The sequence below is a fragment of the Anoplolepis gracilipes genome, chromosome 1, assembly GCF_047496725.1.
Source record: "Anoplolepis gracilipes chromosome 1, ASM4749672v1, whole genome shotgun sequence".
Classification (NCBI taxonomy): Eukaryota; Metazoa; Arthropoda; class Insecta; order Hymenoptera; family Formicidae; genus Anoplolepis; species Anoplolepis gracilipes.
Window position 1 is genome coordinate 9,856,903 of NC_132970.1, and position 18,704 is coordinate 9,875,606.

The 18,704-nt window shown below is 29.9% G+C and overlaps 1 protein-coding gene across 15 annotated transcripts in view; it reads left to right on the top strand.

The window, feature by feature from the left end:
* The window catches only part of Mctp (multiple C2 domain and transmembrane region protein), a 30,013-nt gene extending 23,847 nt beyond the window's left edge, over positions 1 to 6,166 (top strand). For all 15 annotated transcript variants that reach the window (XM_072903784.1, XM_072903775.1, XM_072903757.1 and 12 more), the window contains one exon: positions 75 to 6,166. In XM_072903784.1, the coding sequence (XP_072759885.1) occupies positions 75 to 168 (94 nt within the window). In that variant the 3' untranslated portion in view covers positions 169 to 6,166. The remainder of the gene's footprint in view (positions 1 to 74) is intronic.
* The last annotated feature ends 12,538 nt before the right edge of the window (positions 6,167 to 18,704 follow it).

Sequence of the window (18,704 nt, forward strand, 5' to 3'; positions counted from 1 at the left end):
CATCTTATTGCGCTTGGCGCTTTCGAGTCCGCAAAAGGACACGAATGGATCTTTCAACGCGTGTCCTTTTACAGAGAACTGAAACCTGTGCCGACAGCGGATTGCGAGAGAGGCAGTCCCAGTTCAAATACGAGAAGAGAACAGAGAAAGCGGCACAAAGTGGCGTAGCAGAATTCCCCGCGGCCGGAAGTCGCGGGTCCATCAAGGTCGTCCAGTATCCTTAAAACGGTCCTGCTGCGCCGGAAATTGCGACAGCGAAAAGGATCAGCGGAAAATATGGATGTGATCGACATAGACTGAGAACACTTTCATTTTCTACCCTAAATCGTAAGACTTTTGTCTACCGTCAGTCGTTGGCGAAGGTATCGCACGTGATATTACTTCGGAAAAGGGAAAAAAATGTGTAGAAATTATTGACAATGAAAAATTTTAATGCTGAGAGAGGATAGAAAAAGAATGGATATTTATTATGTGAATAATGAAAAAAAAAAAAGTTTTATCGCGGAAGATAGAATATTATATACTGCAGTGTAAAAACGATCGATGATCATATGATATATCTTAAAATTATCACGTTAAATATAAGAAAGAGTATAAAAAAGACACAATACGTGTTGAAATATATGTCGTGAAACATTTATATAGAATACAAAATTTTAGAATTATGATTATATGTAGCGTATATTATATTTAAAAAAATGCCATTACATATTTTTAACATATATTATATGATCATGTCGTTTTTTTCTTTCCGCAGTTGATAATAACTATCCACGATACTAATGGAGATATTGTTATTTTTTTAAATGTATAATGCATGTGGACATTGACAATTTTCTTCCAACTAATTGAATAGATCAGAAGTCAATTGAATAAAATATCTAACCATCTAATTCTTTTTAGATATAAATCCATAATAATAAATGCGTGATGCTTGAAATTCGGATTATACTGGGTTTCTATGTTATTGACAATGATATATGTAAAATTATAATCAGCGAAGAAGTTTGTATAATGTATTTTAAGATTTAAATTTAAAAGTTAAAGAAAGTTGATACTCGAGGATTTAAAGATTTAAAAGCATGAAAAGTATAAGAGTATAAAGCAAAAACACAGAAATAAAAACTTGAAAAATTGCACAAGTGACAGATAGTAAAAAGTAAACAAACGTTATAAAAAGAGAAGAAAATAGTTATTCTAAAATTTCGTAAGTTTTAAAAATATTTTATTGGAAGTCTCAGTTTTTTTTTTTTTTAATTTAATGATATTGAAATAAAGAAAGAGCAATTTCTTTTTTGATCATTTGATTTAGATAAGAAAAGTATATGTAATGACTTCTTTATAATAATCTCCCAAAGAAACAAAAAAGGAGAGAAAGAGATAGAGCCAGAGAAAGAAATAATGATATAGGCAAGGCAATTTTGAAAGTATTACATGTTTAAAGGGAGTATCACGTTTCGAGCATATCAAGGAAAGCAAGGAACGTGTGTTAGAAATTCATTAGTTAACAAATTGATAAATTAATGGAAATAGATATTTAAACAAAGCGCGACGACAGTTTCCTTAGAGGAACGCATGTCGATCGTTTCGTCCATCGATGTCATTAGTTAGTCATTAGATATCGTTACGAGAAATAGAGAGATATAAGAGCAAGTAAATATTTTTCAGGACATAATATCGAATATTATTATTTTCATGCAAAAAAATTATGCATAACTGGGCTTCGCAAAAGACTATTATATTGATTTTAAATTAAATTCGGATGTTTTGTCGCATTTTTCTTATCAATACTTAAATATTATTTCCGAAATCTCTATATAAATGTTCACTGAAGTTTTTAAAAGATTACGTACTTGTTATTAATAATTTGATACAATCATTACTTCGTCATTATTTCGATAAGAAATACACGGCAAAATTTCCGCATTAACTCAATACATTCGCGCATGCGATTACGCGAAATTGTACACGCACGCTTATATAGGTTGCGCGCGATGATTCTCTTCTAAAGCGTCTGACGTTATTTAAGTCTTCATTCCAACGCACAGTTTCTTGATTAAATAGAGAGAGAAACAGAAAGAGAGAAAGAGAGAGAGAGAGAGAGAGAGAGAGAGAGAGAGAGAGAGAGAAAGAGAGAGAAAACGCGAAATTATTTTATATGAGTATTTCTGTATCGCTGAAAAAAATCGTTGCGAAAAAAGTTTTATTTTTTCAACTGGGAATTATTCAGATTACGGCGCGTGTATTTTTACAACGATGTTTGCATTTGAATCTTCGGTTAGATAATATTAATACCGAAAGTATGCAACGCACTTTCCATGCAATAACTTTCTTATCGCGTGGGTAATAAGTTCGATGTACTACTTGTTACCAATAGCGACTTTATCATGTCCTTTTAGCAGTTACGTAATCGTCGATTACGTGACATTTTCTGTCTAACATGTATTCATTTTTTTATGTTATATTTCATGTTGCGCAATTGTGTAATATAAAAAATTTAAAGAGCTATGCTGAATACATAAAATAATAGCGCAAAAATGTCTATTGTATTATAAAACATAATACTTCGATTAAATAATGAAATTAAAATATAATTTATATCTAAGTTTGGTAAGAAGAAATGATCAAATCATATTCTTCAATTAAATTCAAATAGATGTTCATAAAAGTTTTATTTAAAATTTAATCGCAAAAAATGCACAATATTGGAAATTGAAATGATCGAAAAATAATTACCTTCCTTGACGTTTTTATTAAAGAAAGATTATTTCATTTATAATAAAACGAACAATTTAGTTTAAATTAAAACGAATAATTAGTTTCCTCGATCAAATTATTTGCTTTATTATAAATAAAATTAATTGAATGAACAATCGATCAGTTTCAAGACATTATAATACGCAGTTTTACCTTATCCATCAATAATGTATTCATTAATTAATTAGAAAAGTAATATCTAGTAGAGGTATGATTTCTTCGCAAAAGAAGGAGGAAATGTCACACACGACGATTACAAACGCAGACTTGTTATGTAAAAGTGCACTCGCTCGAAAAGGCGGATAGTACGTATAAATATTTATTTTTAGCCTCGCTTTTACTGATTCGTGACCAATAGAGAGTCAGAGAAAAAGAGAGAGAGTGTGTCTGAAAGAAAGAGAGAGAGTAGTATCGCTGATCCATTTTTCGCTTTTCTAATTATATATTATAATCGTTATACACTGTGCATAGATCTTTTTCCAATCTTTTATCCTTAATGGACTCATTCTCATCCTATTCAAGCTCCTCAACGATCCTTCCGGCACAATATTTTAAATAATCTCTTATGGAGCACATACATACGGGGGCGTATTTACCCAAACACACATAATCATTTACACATAAATAACATAACAGATAGAATATTTCACGATTATTGGATTTTTTTGTGGCTTTTACAGATTCTTGTATCAATGTTTTTTTCTATTGAAAAACATCGAATTATTTATAATTATGTATTGTATGTAGTACATATAATTTAGCGATCAAAGGAAACAAATAGTCTCTGACGAATTAAACTTTAACATGGAAAATATAAATGACGAAATTATATTTTCGCCTTTCATAAATCAAACTTCAAGTAAATTTTGATAGAATTTTAATTTAGCTACAGAGATATATAAAGTTAAAAATTGAAGTGCAATATATTATAATTTTTCTCTACATTTTTGTGTTGAAAGAGAAATTTTCAAATTTTAAAAAAGATCTAGTTATTACACTTAATTATGAAAACATGTACACACAACATACACACACAACGTGTTATTTCTTTTGTTACTAAAGGCCTAAGGGGCGAGCTAAAACAAATCACATCATGTACGCAGATGCATTACAGACAGAACTTTACATATTACATTATCTAGTCAACGAATTTACTTAGACACTCGTGATATCTGTAAAATCATTTTTTAACTTTGGTATTTTCCAGTTTTGTTTGTTTAAGTTTTCATGTTAATATATATATATAATTTTATTTACTTTTGAACAAATATTTCAATATAATATGATATATTGAGTCAGTATGCCGCATTTTTTGTTTCTTTATTTATAAAGCAAAATAAACTCCTAAATATTTATCTTACAAGTGAGTTTAGTTTACTTAGAAATTAAAATTTAATATTCTTTATTGTATTATTCTTTATCTTATTAAATAATAAGAGACAGTATCATCTCGATAAAATTAAATCTGGATACCATTGAGTCGATAAAATTATTTCTATCACAATCGAAATAATTAGTTTGCAAAATACATTTCTCTATACCTGTAATAAGAGAAGGGACAACAGTCGGACAATGAGAGATCAAATAGGAAACTTAATATTAATTGTGAGAAAGCTTTAATTTTTAGTTATTTGGAAACGCTTTTTTAAAAACATTAAAGCTTTGCTACAGCTTATGTAATATTGAAGAAATTATATACATTGATAAAAGAACTCTTATTTTATAAGTTCTGATTGTAAATACATTATTTTGCGTATTTTATTTACATACTACAGATGTAATATAATAATATATTTTCATACATTAATTTACATATCTATTTTACGCAAATAACTTTATATATAAAGTTATTTCACATAATTTTTAAACATCTTATCGAATATTTTACTACAAATTTAAATTCTACTTGCGTTGGCAAGTAGATGTATTGTGTTTATTTAAATCAATTCATGCCAGAATTAAAAGATGATTCTGATTATCAAAACAAGTACCTGCTAATAAAACCAAGCATCAGTATTAACGAATAGAAACGTTGCGAATACATCAATAGATATGTCAGGTTTTAAACTCGTTTTTTAACTACTCCTAGTCCTTTTCTACTCTTCCAGTTTTGTACTTCGATAAAATTGTGTCTTTTCTGCAAATGACACAACTTATATTTTTTCCCCACTTTATTATCTTTACTATTTTCGAGACTACGTCACTATACGAACGTACATACATATACACATATATACAATATGCCTTAGATTAGTAACTGTCTGATAGAACTCTTGAAGAAATTAAAGATTTAAAACTTTCATCTCTTAACAATATAAACTGCATGCTTTGTTTATATACGCTATACTTAATTGCTATTAAATCTCGAAGAGATCTATTGATTCTGAAATTAAATATTCAAAGAAAAAAAAAAAAAAAAATACATCTGAATTACTAAATTTCCAACTGTCAATTCTAAAGTTCAAATTGAAAAGTTTATTTTCAAAAATTGTCTTATATCCATATTTCAAAGATATAAAAATTTAATATATATAATGTATACATATATGACATAATAAAACTGTGGAAATTTTTGTAATATCCATAGTTTTTTTTGTGTAAAATATAATTTTTACATTTTAAATGGACTTAAGACAATTTGAAAGAAAAACAAGCTTTTCAATTCTGTTTCCTTTTACAAAGAAGTGATTTTCTTATATGGGCTTCGGGAACACACTTGAGCGATACGCACCGATACGCATCTTTCAGTAGAACCGTCTGTAGCGGACACGCCTGTAACACATATACACACACGCGCACGTTTCGAATTTGCATGCTCCAATTTCTTCGTGTGTTATTTGGATCTTCATTCGAGTGTTTAGTCGTTAAGGAAAAAAAATGCGAGTATTTCGCGAACATTTACGAGGGCCGCGTACGTTTTTCTCAATTACCGGTTGATATAGATCGCTTAGATCAATCGAAACGTTCCGCACACATTTGTCTACTTCCTAACTGATAAGAGAGAGAGAGAGAGAGAGAGAGAGAGAGAGAGAGAGAGAGAGAGAGAGAGAGAGAGAGAGAGAGTGAGAGAGAGAGAGAAACTTAAGGAATTTAGATAGAGAACGCAAATGTGATTCAATCAATCGATCGTCGACAAAAGAGAGAAAGAAGTTACGTATGGAAGTGAAAGGTTGCGTTTGAGTCATCGGAGGATCTCGATCGATGCGTATGTGAGATTCGCATTACATTAGAAAATAGTGAAAAAACGCGGATAGCGTCGATTGAGCTTGCTCCAGTGTCTTCGACTAATATTCTCGATATTCTGATGATAAGGTGTACTTATGACAAAGCGTGATAAGAATCGTTATTATATTCATAATATATGAAGAGGGATGAAATATTGAGAAATAAACGAAGCTTTTAATATCCATTCGCTGTTTTCTCATTTCCTCTTTTTGTATACTTTCTCTTTGCATTCTTTTCTCATACTTTGATCATTATCTTTTAAAACTCTATAAGGAAAAAATTATGAATTGTGAAACGCTCTGTATATTTTTCAAAAAAGGAATTTTCTAATATCATGAAAAAATTTAAATGTCTGAAGTGAAATACAAATTTAGATTTGTGACAAAAAAGGTTAAGAATAAGAAAAGAGAAGGCATTGGCAAAACTCGGTAGGATGATATAATTACAATGTATCCTGCAATTTTGCATCAATGTCGCTTGATTACAGCTTATGTAGATAATATACAAAAAGGACGCAAAGCAATTTAACTTTGCGCACAGTCGTTGTTGACTCATTTTGCGATAAAACGGTTAATTCCCTTTCTGTCTCGAACAAAGAAAATTCTTTCACACGCAAGTTGTACGGTTGCGAATAATTCGAACGCGCGCTTTTCATCCCGAAACGCGTCTATTATAAATGTATCATGCGCGCATAAACTGCGTCATATCCGTATTATGCACCTGCAACACTCGGGAATTTTTCGCAGTTAACCGAGGGATTACACAAGTAGGAAACGTCGTGTTATCCTTCACGGCCGTTTACTTATTTCGCAGTTCCCCCTTTGTATCCTTTTTGCGACCTCGTTGTGTCAAACACGGTTTACTTTCCATAGCCGACTTGAAGAAAGAGAGGCAAGAAAGGTGCATGCGCGCCACTATTAAAGAATGCTGCCGCCTAGTACGGTGAAAGTAAAACCCCGCCCGCATCGAAACGAAATTGAAAAGCTTTTATCGAGATGCGTCGAACCATGATGGTCTCTTTTCGTATTTGATGTTTACTTAATGCCACACTGTACGATGTGATACGAAAGCATGTAATTGTATACTTGTAAGAAACATTAGGAGAAGTGTATAGCGAAAAAAAAAAATTTTTTTTCAACACGATTATGTTTATCAAATGATGTATATTTACAGAATATGTCCTTCTCTTATATTGTAATTAAAATTTTTATTTATTTATTTTTTTATAAACTTCTTTAAAAAATATTATTATTTTTTAATTACTAGAAATATGTATAAGAAACTTGGAACATTTTCGAAGTTCACTGAAACTTCTTCACTATGAATTTCTTTAATTATCTGAAAATTAAAATTAAAATCTTTTTCTTACACTTTATATAAAATTATCTCTTCAAAGTTATAAAATAAAGATTTTTATTCTGCCAACGAATGGAAAGAATGATGTTCATAAGAGAGACGTCCTAGACCTTGTACGAGGGTGAAAGTCGAGGTCATGTTTGACCGGTCGGATTTGGGTCCTCATTGAGAGAACATGGATGACCAAGCATCAGAGGATCGATAAACACGTCGCAACCACTTTCTCGCAACAAACACGCATCGTTTAAAGAATTTAAGCGTTCATTGACCCGACATACATAATTCAATGGAATATCTCTTCTCACGCATTTATCTTTCGATCTTTAAATAGTCGAATTTTTGAACCAAGTGGAATAATAGAAGATTCGATTATCATTTAAAAAAAAAATTTTGGCGATCTTATTTGTCAAATTATGTGAGATTAAAAATAAAATAATATTCATAAATATGTTATGTATAAATTAAATAATATAACGAATAACTGTCAATCCTGCACCTTTCAAGAAAATGATGATCGTTCGTGGTTAACTTTAAGAACTATTAAGATAAAATAAAAATAGAAACACATAGATGATCACATAAAAACGTCTGGTTTATCTCGATACATATACTCGATCTGGATCTGTCGGTTAGAATCATGAGAACTGGATGGACCGGCTATAATCATTATACACTAACTTTCCAGCAGAGTGTCACGTGAAAATTTCAGTTGTCAGGTTAATGGATCTGGTTTCTGGTATTTTCAATGTAAATTATATTCTGGTTTATATACTTTTTTCTGTTTCCCTTTCTAGTTGTGTGATAAATCCAAATTTTACTCAAATGTAATTATTGATGTGGAAAACTATGGCATGCTAATTTTGAAAAGCTTCGAAATAGAAATGCGATTAACCTACATTCGCTCTAATTAATAAATTATAAAGAGAGTTAAAAAAAAATCTAAAAAATGAATTAGTAATTATAAAAAATACCATATAATCGCATTACTCATTCTCCTTAATCTCTTTTTGATATCTTTTTTTCTTCTAACTCTTTTTAATTATCTCTTTTATTAATGATCATGATGATGACTCGAACATAATCAGATCAAATGATAAAAAATTAATGTAAAATTTTAAACTCAAAATAATATATTAATAAAATATAAATATTTGACCATTAAATTCTAAAACAATCTATCAACTTTAAAAAAATAAGAATTAATAACAATTAATAATTTGATCATAAAACTTTTTTCTGGCTTCACTATTATAGTAATATCGTATTGTCTGTTATAAACTGAAGCGTAATGTCTCTTAAAGTTCAGAAAATTACAGAGAAAAAAATTGCCAAATATCCCATGACATTGAAACAAAGATCCTGGACCAGTGAGACCGGTCAGAGATCCAAATGTGAAAGTAAGATATTTCGCTACTCTCTCTTTACTTATTCATATTCATCGTCACGTATATGCATATTTTGTGTACACGCAGGCGGATTGTCTACATCAGCATAATGTGATCGAATCTACAATAGGCGGCCGAAAACTTCCCATGAAAACAATTAGAAGACTTTCTTTTTTGGCCCTGACCCTAAAAAATATTGCGTTTTGATAATTAAACACGCAAGAAAAGAGTTGTAAAATAGAAATATTCTATTTTAGAATATAACGACTTCGAGAATGTATTTTATCTGATTTAATCATTTGATGTAATAAAGTTAACACAACGTTAATTATTTTTATTATTTTAAAAATATTGTTGTTCTTGTGGAAACTACATACATTTCGAGACAGTTCTAGTTTTATTGCGAAATTTTGGCGACCAATAACTTTAACTGTATAAAATGTAATTGGCAGTTGCCAAAGCGAATTGAAAGAAGGTGAAATAAATCGTGCGCGAGTCACATTGTAAGAGTTTTTCACAAGGAAATGACAGTTACAATCTTATAGCTGCACTTCCTTTTTGATGATGCAACGTGAAACAATTTTTCTCTGTGTGTAGCAGTTGATGTTACGACTACGCAATACATTCGCGCTATATAATTTCTGCGGTATTACATTTAATACTCGTGACCGACGAGAAGCATCACATGTTGACCGAAGCGAATCGACATTTCACGAAACGCTTGTTTTCCCATTCTCGTAACGCTTGGATAACGTTATTTATGAACGATACAAAATATACTATAAAATATGCTACAATTTTATAAAATATATAATAAAATAATATAAATTAATGATGTAATATAAATTCATGTTTTTTTTGAACAATTATTTCTGGCAAATTTTATATTTAAGTAGAATATCTAATTTAATCATGTAATCATATAATTATAAATAGCAATTATTTTATTATTTATATTGTGTTATATGTAACAGTAAGTTTTGTGTTATTTACATTGTATATTGTATTTTTCTCTTTCTCTTTCTCTTTTTCTAAATATAAATATTTTTACTGTTTCGCTTTTTACAGTACTTAAAATTATTTATAACCACATTACAGAAATTAACAAATTTATAAATGTTATCACGCGTTGGGTATTATATATTAAAAAATTAAAACCCGATAAAAATTTACATTTACGTAGAAGTAAAAGTGTGCCCTGCTTTCATTAAATGACCTTGATCACGCAGGTGCTACATATGATAATTAATCTTTAAACTACAGTACTACGTAAATCAAGTGAAAAGTAAAATTCTGTGTAAATAACCATTATTTTAGATTGTAAAAAATTATTAATAAGAGACAAGGAGACAACAGAAGTCTTAATTTAGACAGGATTTTTTTCTATATTTCCAAATTTTAATTTAACTATAAGATAAAATTGCAGTAAATATTTAAGAAAAAAAGAGAGAAAGAGAGAGAGAGAGAGAGAGAGAGAGAGAGAGAGAGAGCACGAAATAGGAACTTAATGTATTTTTGTTTTTTAATTATAAATGGATTTTATAAAAGATATCTTTAATGTTAATTTTCAATGACTGTCTATTACTAAGTTTTATATTAAAATATATAATTACTAAATATCTTACGTGGCAAGGGAAAGTTCCAATTACAGATAGGATAAAATCGATACCACACATGACTTTGATCCGTGAGAAAATCCAAGGAAGGAAAAAGCGAAATCCCGATTGATTCTAAAGGTCATCCATGCAACAATGGATTCGTCAGTTCCGTAATCGATTGCGGGGCGCTGCACCCTTTCCAATAAAAGTTACGACGCTGATATATTATATCAGATACACAATCGCGATATATATTGCCACTTTGTACGCGCATCTGAAAATAGGCTGCAAACAGTGAAATTTGAATTCGACCTAAAAAATATCTAATTTGTATACATTGCGACATGAATTACGTGGGTAAGAAATTATTATCGTAAGTACATCTATCCTATGTGAATCGGGTACAGCAACGTGGTATTGAAATTCTACCGAAAAGAAACGCGAAAATTTAAACCGGAAATAAAATAATAGAAACGTTACATACTATATTTCGTTATATTTCAATTTTTTGATAAAAAATAAAATCTATTTTCACTAAAAATTTATTTAAAATATAATTTAAAAAACCTATTATTCTTAAAAAAAAAAGTTGTCAGAGTGATCGAAAGGATTAAGGAAGATTAACGGGCTCCTCAATAATGGCATTATTGATATTCACTACACGTCAGTTACATGCGGTTACTCGCATTACGCTCTGGGACGTGTCTGAAAGTGATTTCATAATGCACAATAGTGAACCAAATCGCATTTAGAATTCTGTCTGCGGTCTACTGATTTGGCAATCCCTTAAAAATTTTTTGTTTGTCCTCGTGAACATCCTCGCTGTCGCGCACCATTAACTAAGCAGGGGAAAGCTGTCCTCCTCCGTAAATTCAATCATCACGGAGTTAATTTCTTCGTTTGTTCAGAGACAGATTGTTGTGGAAGAAAATATAATATACAGAAATTACTTGTTCGCGTCGCGATGCTTTCCGTGTAATGATTCTATCTGTTAGAGGCTATTACGTTTCAAATTCATTTTATGTCGAGAAATGAAAATTAATGTTTAATGTGTCAGCCAGTTATGCAAGATTTACATTAAATTTGCTCTATATAATAAGAAAAATTAAATAGTATCATTTGCTATTTTAATGATATTTCTATTATGAAACTTTCGCGCTATCAATATAACAAGATATTTAATGCAATTGAAGTACTTTAATTTAACGCTCGTCGATTATTCCAAATTACACGTTTTAGAAATTATAATTTCCATACAAGAGTTATTTTAAAAATGTTATGACATAATATGCTCTTATCGCTACATATTATCAATGTCCGTCTATTGATATATATAGTTAATTATATACAAATTATATAGAACTTACAGTCCGTCTTACGTCATCTTAAAATTTTTAATAGAAAGAGAGAGAGAAATGGTCTACTTTATTTTAAACATAAAGATGTATATAATATACATCTACACCTCTTGGTTTGTTAACCAGAGGGACACATCTTTAAAACAAATATATCTGTATGCAATTAACGACGTTGCGGGATATGGTTTTATTACTAGATATATAACGGATTTATTAATTTATCGTATTTATAACTTATTTTTCTGGCAATTAATTTTTACCGTTAACGGACTTCTTATTTATGTTAGTTCATTGTCATCATTTTCCTCAATTTATCGTATGTATGACTTACTTTTCTGACAATTTTTTCAAAGTTAGTTCTTTGCCGTATTATTTACATGAGATCTCATCACTTTCGAATTATTTAAACTTGTGTTGAAGAAGATTAAAAAATTAACCAAAACGTGCATTTTTAAAAATATTTATTAACGTTTTACTATGGTTTAAAAATTTTTATTCAATAAATATATGTTACACTCCTCTTATTATGCTAGCTCTTATTTGCTTTTTATGCGTAAAAATTGTTGTGCAAAATTATTATCTGTACAATTATAATATGGTGACATTTTTTTCGCATACCAACACTTCTTAAATTATTTTTAAATTTTGCAGCACTAATTACGTACAATAGTCGATTTTTACAAAAATTTTAAAAATGTGATTCGTGTATTCTAAACACACACACATTTGTCCAGAAAAAGCTTCAATCCTACTAAAGAATTCATAGACATTTGTTCGAGGAATTCCTAAATAATCTGTCATGCTCCAGAAGTCACGTGGAGGAGAGTCACCATGCTCGAACAAGGTTCACCCTGACCTACTTCCGGTCAAGTTCATTGCTCATCCGCCATGAGAGTTCTTACACTCTCCTTCCTCGTGTCACATGCGTTTAAATGCTTCTCTCATGCGACTCTCTTCTCATCTTATGCTTTCAATGTGTTATGAGTATTTCATCAGAAAGTTAATAATATAACAGAATAATATTTAAACTTTATGTGGGAATATATGTGTATGATAAATGTTATATAGAAAGTTATATAATTTGTTATGTTTGTGTTTTTATGTATATAATATTACGTATTATGTATGTAGAGTAAGAATTAATTCTATTAATTTCATTTTACAAAAAAAAGAAAAAATAAATTTAATTTTCTATAAAAAAAATAAGTTTTCTATAAAACAGATATAAATTTTTTATTGTTTATTGCTTGTTATTTTTATAGTTTGTTTTTTATTAAAAATCAATTTTATAGTTTTTTATTGAAAACCAATAAAACAGATACCGATAAGACATCAACACTATAAAAGACAATGCTAGTTCATAACTGTATTACCATTGCGATAGTAAAATATTGATATAGAAACGGTATTAATATTATTGCTTATTTCCAGCTTCCGCATATTATTATTATATCCTGTAGAATAAATAAATAAAAATAATACAGAAATAGATTGATTTCTAATTGTAACTTTATACAATCTGTCAACGCTTTATTTTGTAAGCGATTAGATGGTTGAGTGCGGTGTATAAAATGCAATCGCATCTTGGCTAGCATTAAGATGGAAAGAGGTTGCTCGTTTTAACAGAGAAACGAGTTTTTATTTTTAGAATAGTAGCAGTATTATGACGTCGTTGCGTTGTGATTAATCAATTCACAATACTGCGTCTTCAAAATCAAGCAAATCAATAAAGTGGAAAAAGAGAGAGAAAGAGAGAGAGAGAGAGAGAGAGAGAGAGAGAGAGAGAGAGAGAGAGAGAGAGAGAGAGAGAGAGACAGACAGAGAACAAAATCGAGAAAAAAAAGAAAGAGAAAGAAAGAAAGAAGTTACAATTAATTTTGCTCGACCCATATCGACTAATTGCACCGCTCGTCATTTATCGCATTATATTTTGCTAGTTACAAACTAAAGATTATTGGAAACCGATCAAATCGATTCGTGGTGACCGGAAAGACGTTCACTTCTCCGTTCGCGTAATCCTTTTGCAAGAAGCAAATGGAATCAAATCATTGCAAATTGAGCCGCCACAATATCCGTCGTTGCGACCACGAGACAAGGGGAAAGGACGTTTACGACAGTGGAAAGACAGTGATACGGCGGCGACGACGGCGGCGGATTATTAAGATAATTGCATAGGAGAAGCACGAGATGAGGGGGCCGGCCATGAGATAGGAATGCATTTTGCTTTACAGGCGGACCGCTTTCACCTGCGGCGACTCTGAAGGCACGAGACCACGGGATAAAACCTTATTGTTTCTGCTATCAATTAGCGTCGTTCGTGATGACAATCTCGTTTTTCTAGGACTCCCCCGCACGTTCTCGGGTCGACTTATTTTGCCGAATGAAACTCTGATCGAGTGTTCAAACGACCCGGCTCGAAGGAAGGCTGATAATTTGTTACTATCAACGAGAGATATATTTTTATCAGATATTTTATGACGAATGTTTTCCAAGATGATGCCGGTTATTTATAAGATATTGCCAATTATTTTCTTATCAAATAGACAAGAGAAACTTTTTGTAAAAGTATTTGTTCTTAGAAACGTCAATTACTGTGAAAATTTTTACGGTAATTTCCCTTAGTAATATATATATTTTACAGGTTTATTCCCTGCAGCATTTCACAAAGATTCTAATCATCCAGCATTTTACGAGATGGTTAGAAGTTTCGTAAAAGATTGTCTTTCGCAAAAAGCCTACGACAAATACACACGCGGAAAATTTCGCATAAAGTAAATCTAACTTTTATATATTGTTATATAAATTGTTACGGTGAAAGGAAAGGTGAAGGTCTAATTGTATAAGTTATATAAAGTATTCGCAAAAAAGGTATTTTCTTGTTTTTTTCATAAATTAATTTAAATAAATCTCGCATATAAAAGTGATATAACATTTCTTGAGGTTGTTACGTCTAATTAAAACTGTGCGAGAGATTAAAATTTATTATGTAGATGCTATTTGTTTTTATTACCACAGTCGAAATTTTGCTATTTTTAATTTCTTTTATGTTTATAGGTTCTAGATTTTTGATAAGTTTCATCTATATATAAATTGTATTATATTGAGTTTTTGCTTTATACTTCAAATAAGCAGTAAACGAATAATAGTTTTGACTTAAAGAGGAGCTTTCTAAGGCAAAACTGTAAATTAAATAGTTTCAAAATAAGATAATTTGACTTAAAGTAGATATTAAATTAAATATTGAGGTCAAAAATAAGAGCATTTGCCGTAGTAATAAAAGCTTTAACGAAACTATATTTTGAATTTAAAATTAAGTTAAATATATGTTGAACTTACAATATGAAGAATAATCATACAAGACATTTATGTATAGTATGTAAAAAAGTTTTTTAAGAAAAGGTAAAAACGTACGTTAAGTACATAAAAAAGTATCCATACTTATATACAACAAATTAAAAGAAATAAAAAAATTAAGATGATATATATTTAAATCTTATATGGAGAGTGGCCCAAATAACTCTTTACAACTTATCTTGGAAAATGTTTTGATTTTGTGTGATTAGTCTCGTGTTTCAAGTAGATATAAGTAAAAATTTCAAACCGTCAAAAATGTTTTAAATAAAACTAATTGTAAGTTGTTTTGTTACATAGAATCTAATTAAATCAAATCTAACTAAAAATGTAATTTTATGTAAAGGTACCCGTTTAAAATTTTTAAGTTCACCCTACCTACAACCGGGGTTTTGAAATCAACTTACATTCGTTTGGAGGCCCATCAGACCAATTCAATTCAAGACTTAAATCTTTAAAATCAATGGCATACTTTTTGAGATCGAGTTGCAAAGAGTTATGTGGGCCATCCTGTATACTTGGTGTTTTTTATCATAAAATAAAAATTTTATATTCTAGTCTATGCATAACATTAAAGTTAGTAAATTAGATTAATTTATAATAAATATAAGATCTAATATTGATTTATCTGCATACAAATATAAGATCTAATTATCTTATATCAAAATCAAAAATAAATAATTTTTAAAAAATTATTGTATCCATTAAAGTTTGTATTTAGTGCATACAATAATAAACATGTACTTAATATAGAATAGTTATGTAATAATTTTGTAAAAAAGTATTTTTTTTTAATATAAGCTTTTATCCAATGCGTATATATAAAAAATTTCTTTCTCTAGAGTTTTTATTTTACTGATTCACATAAATGAATCAAATAACAAAATTAAATACACCATTAAGGAAAAATAATATAATATCTATATAATTATATAATTATATAATATCTCTAGACTTCCTTCTTTGAGATTATCAGGTTGTCCTTCTCTAAAGTTTGTTGTATTCGTACACTGTATTTACTTACAAAAAAATGACCGGTAATGAGGATCGTGCGCGAGTCGTCCATGGCACGATAAAAACAACCGTGCAAAATCCGCACTCTCGAATTTCGCGATCGTGACCGTTAGTACGACATGATAAATGTTCTTTACGCGGCATTTCTAAATTTAAAATTAATACAAATCATTCATAGTATAATATAAGTAGAAGCGTGACACTTTTATGACATTGCCAAACTCGGATGTGCGATTTTTTTACACGACACTTGCGAACAATTGAGATACAAAAGCGCGAAAACATTAAAAACTACTTAGCTTCTCTCCTTCAGGATAAATTTTTCACGTTTTCCCGAGCCCTTCCATCAACGTCAAGGTGTATTCAGTGGGAGAGTTTCATCGAGCGAACTCCTAATGCAAAATACATATGCTCTGAAAACGAACATCAATCGATCGTTACCAATACGATTTGCTATTACAAAAAATAGTTTTTTTAATTTAAAAAAAATGACAAACTACATTATATTATTATAAATATATATTTTTGAGTTAATTAATCGTACAAGTTAATAATAATGTTTGTAGAGAACGTCGCGTTTCAACGAAAGACATATAGAGCGGATCGTGCCACTACTTGCTAGATGGAGTTCGCTGCACGAATGCATACTACATGCAATACGGAGCGTAGAAAAACACTAAAATGGCAATTAAACAAATGTAAATTATAGAATCAAATAGCGTAAGAATTGTTGACATTTAAAAAAGATTTGCTAAATATTTTCGTGACATCCTAATATATTGTATATGAAAATCTAGGCAACCGTGATTGCTTATATAGATATCGTATTCTTTTTTTATTAAAGTTGTTACCTACTTTAGTATATTGCAGTTATTATTCTAAAAATATTGTAATAATAGTCATAATATTTATCTATTCGCGCTCGATTTCTCTCTCATTCTCTTTCTTATTCTTTCTCTACGTGCTAACCATCTTCCGGCTATTAAGTTTAGCCTCTTCACGAACACTTTTCTAGTAATAATAAATATACAATAAAACTAATATATTGGTTAAACATATTTTACTTTCACAACTTTTCCATTCCTGGCAGATATGAATACTTTCTACAGTAGAAGAAATTATATGTTTTTCCAATTGGTACAAACTGCGGTTCGTGTTTCAAGGTTGCTCACAATGTACGCTTACGCAAATCGATTAACGGCCACTTTGTGGAACAACACAATGTAAGATCCTCGAACGTTCCATGTTTATCACAAATTTACGTAGACTGACAAACTATGAGTTTCTCTCACTTTCACCCTTGTAACAGTCATTTGTTTACTTTATAAACTTGTAATACATCAATCGAGGAAATTTTAGTGAATGAGAGAAGCCGAACGTCCTTGTGGAACTAAACCAAGAAATGTGAAAGGTATTAGATGTCTGAATTTCAATAATTATATAACGAGTTTAAAAATATAATTCACAAAATTTAAAAATAATATTTCTAACAAATTCTCAAAACATATCATAAAATATATTATACGGTATATAGTTATGTGAACTTGTTGGATCAGTAATTTATTGACTACTGTTTGATCGTTCTATACGGGACAGTATGAAACGTGTCCGGCGTTGGGGGGCCGTGCGAATGTTAAAGGCATGCAATCGTCAGCGCCCCGTATATCCGGGCATTCAATTCGACAATTCACCTCGTCCTTCTACTTCGCTTGCTCGTCCTTATTTCACGTTATTTAAAAGGATATTAAAAGGATATGTTTCAAAAGAATGCTATGCCTTTGCGACTTTTATATGAAATTGTACAAAAGTATCTTTATGTAAAAATTCCAAGAAATAAATTCCAGATAAATGCCAAATAAATTCCACAGACTCTATACGAGATATTTCATAAAAAAGATTCTAAATTATTTTTATTACATGAGATATTAAAATATTTAAATATATATTTTTATGTATAATGTGCTGTGATTTTTAAATTTCTGATATTGCAATCTAAAATTTGATTTGTTGCATTGTTAAATTCAAATTTACAAACCTAAAAGTTAAAAATTATTAGAGTATTAAAATCTGGAGTTTTAAAATTTTGAAATTTTTCCTCATAAAACTTTAATCAATCTTTTACTCCTCTTCTTCAATTCTCTACGTTGATTCTAATAATTGTAAAGATAATTAACAAGTCTTTTGTAGACAACCTTCTTCCATAATACAACACAGAAACTTGAGAATGAAAAACTTTGAAAAATGTAAAAGGAATTAACGTATAATGAATAATAATTATAATAAATATATTATTTAAAATATAAAGGTTAAAATTATTATTACAGTAATGTAACAGGAAGGAGAAAAAGAATTATCGACATATAAATAAAAAGCGTAAAAGAGAGTCGGAATTCATTGCGTACAAAAGTTTGACAAAAACATGACACATGAGATATTCTAAATCATTAACGTCAATCCGGAATAACGGTCAGTGATGAATGATTATGGCATGGATAATGCGACCATTTACATTGCTTTTCCATTAACCAATTTGAGTTTGATTCGAGCGCCGGAAGCGGGGTAAGAAATCGATGTTCGCGGAGAATTACGAAATAAGTTACACGGACTCGTGCGTATTTCCTTTGATCGAACTTCTATTCAGAGGCGGCGAAATATCGGAT